Source organism: Monoraphidium neglectum (genome assembly GCF_000611645.1).
Source record: "Monoraphidium neglectum strain SAG 48.87 unplaced genomic scaffold scaffold02524, whole genome shotgun sequence".
In the NCBI taxonomy this organism is placed as follows: domain Eukaryota; kingdom Viridiplantae; phylum Chlorophyta; class Chlorophyceae; order Sphaeropleales; family Selenastraceae; genus Monoraphidium; species Monoraphidium neglectum.
In genome coordinates this window covers 1-1,468 of record NW_014011104.1, presented here as the reverse complement: position 1 = coordinate 1,468, position 1,468 = coordinate 1, and the positions used below count along the sequence as shown (strand labels likewise).

At 70.5% G+C, this 1,468-nt stretch overlaps 1 protein-coding gene across 1 annotated transcript in view; it reads right to left on the bottom strand.

Moving 5' to 3' along the window:
* MNEG_10945 (hypothetical protein) overlaps positions 1-1,121 on the bottom strand; it is a gene marked incomplete at both ends in the record, with an annotated part of 4,944 nt that extends 3,823 nt beyond the window's left edge. Inside the window, 2 exons of the mRNA XM_014040582.1 lie at positions 52-864; positions 1,104-1,121. Coding sequence (XP_013896036.1) covers positions 52-864; positions 1,104-1,121 — 831 coding nt within the window. The remainder of the gene's footprint in view (positions 1-51; positions 865-1,103) is intronic.
* Positions 1,122-1,468: the final 347 nt, after the last annotated feature.

Sequence of the window (1,468 nt, the reverse complement as noted above, 5' to 3'; positions counted from 1 at the left end):
TTCGACCGCCGCGACGGCGGCCGGGCTCGCGGAGGCGACCGCCCGCGCTACGGCGCGCGCGAGCGCGGCGTCGTGCGACGCGCCGAAGTCGAACAGGCGACCGTTTTCGCGCGCGCCCGCGGCGGGTTTGGCGGGAGAGGATGGCTGCAGCAGCCAAGGCAGGGCGGGCGGCTGCTGCTTCTGCTGCTGGGGCTGCTGCTGAGGCTGCTGCTGCTGCTGCTGCTGCTGCTGCTTGGGTTCAGCGGCAGTCGCGGCGCGGCCATTGCTGTCGTGCCCGCCGTCTAGCTGCCGCTGATCTGGCTGCTGCCATTGGAACTGCACCCGCCTTTCCTTCTCAAGCTGCTGCTGCTGCTGCTGCTGCTGCTGCTCCTCCTCGCGCCGCGGCGCTGCAGCCGGCGCCGCCGGCGTACGCACCGGCGTCTCGCCACCAAACAGCGTCCGCGGCTCCGCCCCAAATCCACCCCACGGCAGCGCGCCCCCGCCCGCCGCCACGCCCGCGCCCACTGCTGCCGGCGTGCGCTCGTCGGCCGTCGCGGCGCCCGCCGCCTGCCGCCGCCGCGCGGCCGAGTCGGCGAAGATGCTCTGCGGCGGCGTCGCGTCCAGCGGGACCGGCGTGAGGGCCAGGCCGCCGGGCGCGCCGCCGCCAAACCTAGGGAAGGGCGTGTGCCCCGGCGCGCCCGCGCCCGCGCCCGCGCCGGCGCCCGCCGGCGTCGGAAGCGGCGACGAGAACCCGCCGGCGGACGCTTTCGTGGGTGGGGTGCCGAACAGGTCGAAGCGGGGCGCGGCAACCGCGCCCGTCTCAAGTCGGTCCAATGGGGGCGGCGGCGTGGGCGCGCGGCCGGCGTCCCGCTCGGCGCTGCCGGCCTGCGGATGGGTGGCGTAGCGGCCGCAGGTTTGGGGTGGCGTCGGTCAGGCGGCCGTGTTGCGGCGGTGGGGGCGTGCATGGGGTTATGTCACAGGCCTCAGCTTTTGGTTGTCATCAACTGTCAGGAGTTATAGTTTATGTAAAGACATCAGCGGCCGCTCGAAATGGGCGAATGCGCCAACACAACCCAGAAGGCAACGCAATGTGCAGGGCGGTTAGCCCAACCACTCGGGCTCACTCGCAGGCATGCACGCATGTGATAGCCTCAGCTTGCAATGTGGCATCAATAGATCAGAAATTATTAGTCTTAAGAAATGCCATCACCGGCTGCACATGCGGGATCATGGATTTGACGCACACGTTCACAATGGCGCACATGCGCACACAGGTTCGCGTCCAGATATACGCGCACGCGTCAAACTCAGAATCCAAAATTGATGCAGAATTTTCGAGACAGAAGCCCTCACGCACCTTTTCCAAGTTTTCCAGCGTGCTGAGGATCGAGGCCGCCGCCGGCGTCAGCGCCTCCGGCCGCGCCTGCCGCGCCGCCGGCCCCGCGCCGCCGCCGCCGTCCGGCGCCGCAGCCAGCGGGCCCGGCGCGGG